Raw genomic sequence first — 2,544 nt, 5'->3', positions numbered from 1 at the left:
TGAAGTTAAACACACAGGGAGGGTAGAGGAAATCTTGGGCCATGGCACCCACCCATTCAACCCCTAAACAGCTATGTTTGGAGGCCTTTGTCTTACCTAATTTCCCTTTATGTTGACCCTTACTGCCAAGGTCTTCTATTGATACATATTTGAATCATATTTCACCTGTGTAAAAATATGTAGAGATGGCTGGAGGAAAGCAGGGTAAGGAAGAAGACAGACTTTATAAACACATGAAAAGGATTTTTCAGATCCTTATAGTAACACCTGTGGATTTTAGCAAGGAAAATAGAACTGTAGAGTTTGAGATTGCTATATAGCACTTAGACCAGGATTTTGTCTTTTCAGGTCCTGAAGTAATCAGCAGTGGGGAATAGCAGACCCCCAATAGATTTTCATTTGATCAGTTTGCATTTTGATTTCCAGTGCTGCCAAGTTTAATAGACAGACTGGGAGATGCTAAAGACTCAGTGAGGGAGCAAGACCAAACGCTGCTGCTGAAGATCATGGATCAAGCTGCTAATCCTCAGGTAGGACTGGGCAAGTGCTCTGCACCGGCTGGTGTGTTGGTACCAGCATCCACCGGGGAGATACCATTGAGAAAGACTTCATTTCTTTCCAGCTGGTGTGTTATAGATGGAAATTTTCATGGTATTTAATCCAAAACCCTCTGTTCTCCCTGTACCCCTCCCCTCCCCCGGCCAAATAGGACATTTTAATAAGGACCAAATGGCAAAGGGCTGACTTGGACTAATGAGTGGACATGAGCCAGGTTTTGTGGGGTTGGTTTGATCCAACAGATTCCCAAGTTCATTTAGGTCACTGGTTCTCCATTTCTCTGAAAAAAGGCAGCCTTGATATCTGGAAAGTCCAGACCTCTGTTTGAGGACCTCATCCCGTAGGGAAGGGGTGAACAGGAGGACACAGCCCTTCTTTCTAGGGTCCAGCTGGAAGTGTAACCAGAAAATGCTTTCTTAGAGAAGGTAAAACTTCAACTCATCTTAAAGGATGAGCAGGTGTTGGCCTTGTGGAGGAAGGGCACATCATTGTAGGCAGAGAGAGCAGTCTGCGTGTCAGATCTTGGCCAGCCCCTAACCTCCGTTGTCATCACTTCGCTCATCTATGATAAAATAGGGACAGTCACACCCCCCTTTCAGGTTTGAAAGAGCATTAAATGAGATAAAATAAAGGGTTGTGTCTTTACAAATTTTAGTTGACATATAAATAATAGCGCAGCACCTTTTCAGTGGCTCTTGGGAGGATGAAATGCCTTCATGGCAGCTGTCTCTTGGCACCAGAGGCATTACTGGCCCTGGGTGAAAGGAAGCACCAGTGAAGCCACCCCTCCCCTTTTCACCTGCTCTTTGTCTCTGCAGTACGTCTGGGACCGGATGCTGGGAGGCTTCAAGCATAAGAATTTCCGGACTCGGGAAGGCACCTGTCTTTGCCTGGTCGCCACACTCAATGCGTGAGTCTAGGCGGAGCCAGAGAATTTCCTTGGCTCAACTTGCTTATTTTTACTTTTGAAATACTTAGAGATTTACAGGAAGTTGTGGAGAAATGTGCTGGGAGGTGCTACTGCTCACCTCCCAGTATTCTCCCCTCTCCACCCCTCCCCCTACACACTGAATGAAAGAACTTGATAAAATGGCTGCAGAAGAATTTGGCAACAAGGCATTGATTACTGTGCAAGCAACATCATAAAGGCAACCACAAGGAAATTCTGCTGAGTGAAAAAAGCCAGTCTTGAAAGGGTGCTATTCCATACTATTTAGTTGATAGGACATCCTGGAAACGATAAAATCACAGAGATGGAGAACAGATTAGCGGTTGACTCTGTACCATCTTACATCTCTGTAGCTAAATGTCATGATCAGGAAAACGGGTGTTGATATACTCCACAGGCCCTATTCAGATCTTCCAGCCAGCACACACATTTGTGTGTGTATGTGTGTGCACGCGTGTGTCCTTAGGCAGTTCTGCCACTTGTGTAGTTCCATGTAACAGGACTGTGACCACAGTCAAGGTTAAAGACGTGTACATCATCCGTGGCTCCCACGATGCCCTCTTAGAGCCAGACCCTAGTTCTTGACAGCCACTAATCTGTTCTCCATCTCTGTGATTTTGTTGTTTCAGTGATGCTATATCAATTAAATTGTATGGAATAGCACCTTTTCAAGACTGGCTTTTTTTACTCAGCAGAATTTCCAGGAGGTTGCATTCATGATGCGGCCTGCACAGTAATCAGTTCCTTCTTGTTTCTGAATCTTGTGTAGCCATTTTGTCAGGTTCTTTCATTCAGCAGGTGACTGGATGTCTGTGGTTGCAGAGCTATGCACGGATGGACGCCGAATGCCGTGGGAACCCACGGTGGACTTGCCATTTAGTTGGATAGATGGTATTGGGCAACGTAGGAAGCATCATGTGATGAAACCGGAATGCCGAGACAGCCATATGTGGGAAGGGGTGGGACTCAGGTGTGGCAGGAAAGTACTTCACTTACTATAGATAGGAAGTGCTTACTTACTATAGATAGGTAGTGCT

The 2,544-nt window shown here is 45.4% G+C and overlaps 1 protein-coding gene across 5 annotated transcripts in view; it reads left to right on the top strand.

The window, feature by feature from the left end:
- Nucleotides 1-2,544, top strand: part of CLASP1 (cytoplasmic linker associated protein 1) — a 261,001-nt gene that overhangs the window by 90,211 nt on the left and 168,246 nt on the right. For all 5 annotated transcript variants that reach the window (XM_012727152.1, XM_012727132.1, XM_012727159.1 and 2 more), the window contains exons 4-5: nucleotides 427-530; nucleotides 1,377-1,468. In XM_012727152.1, coding sequence (XP_012582606.1) covers nucleotides 427-530; nucleotides 1,377-1,468 — 196 coding nt within the window. The remainder of the gene's footprint in view (nucleotides 1-426; nucleotides 531-1,376; nucleotides 1,469-2,544) is intronic.

This window comes from Condylura cristata, unplaced genomic scaffold, assembly GCF_000260355.1.
Source record: "Condylura cristata isolate star-nosed mole 26May11 unplaced genomic scaffold, ConCri1.0 scaffold00002, whole genome shotgun sequence".
NCBI lineage: Eukaryota > Metazoa > Chordata > Mammalia > Eulipotyphla > Talpidae > Condylura > Condylura cristata.
The sequence above is the reverse complement of the archived record's forward strand: the minus strand, read 5'-3'. Positions and strand labels throughout refer to the sequence as shown.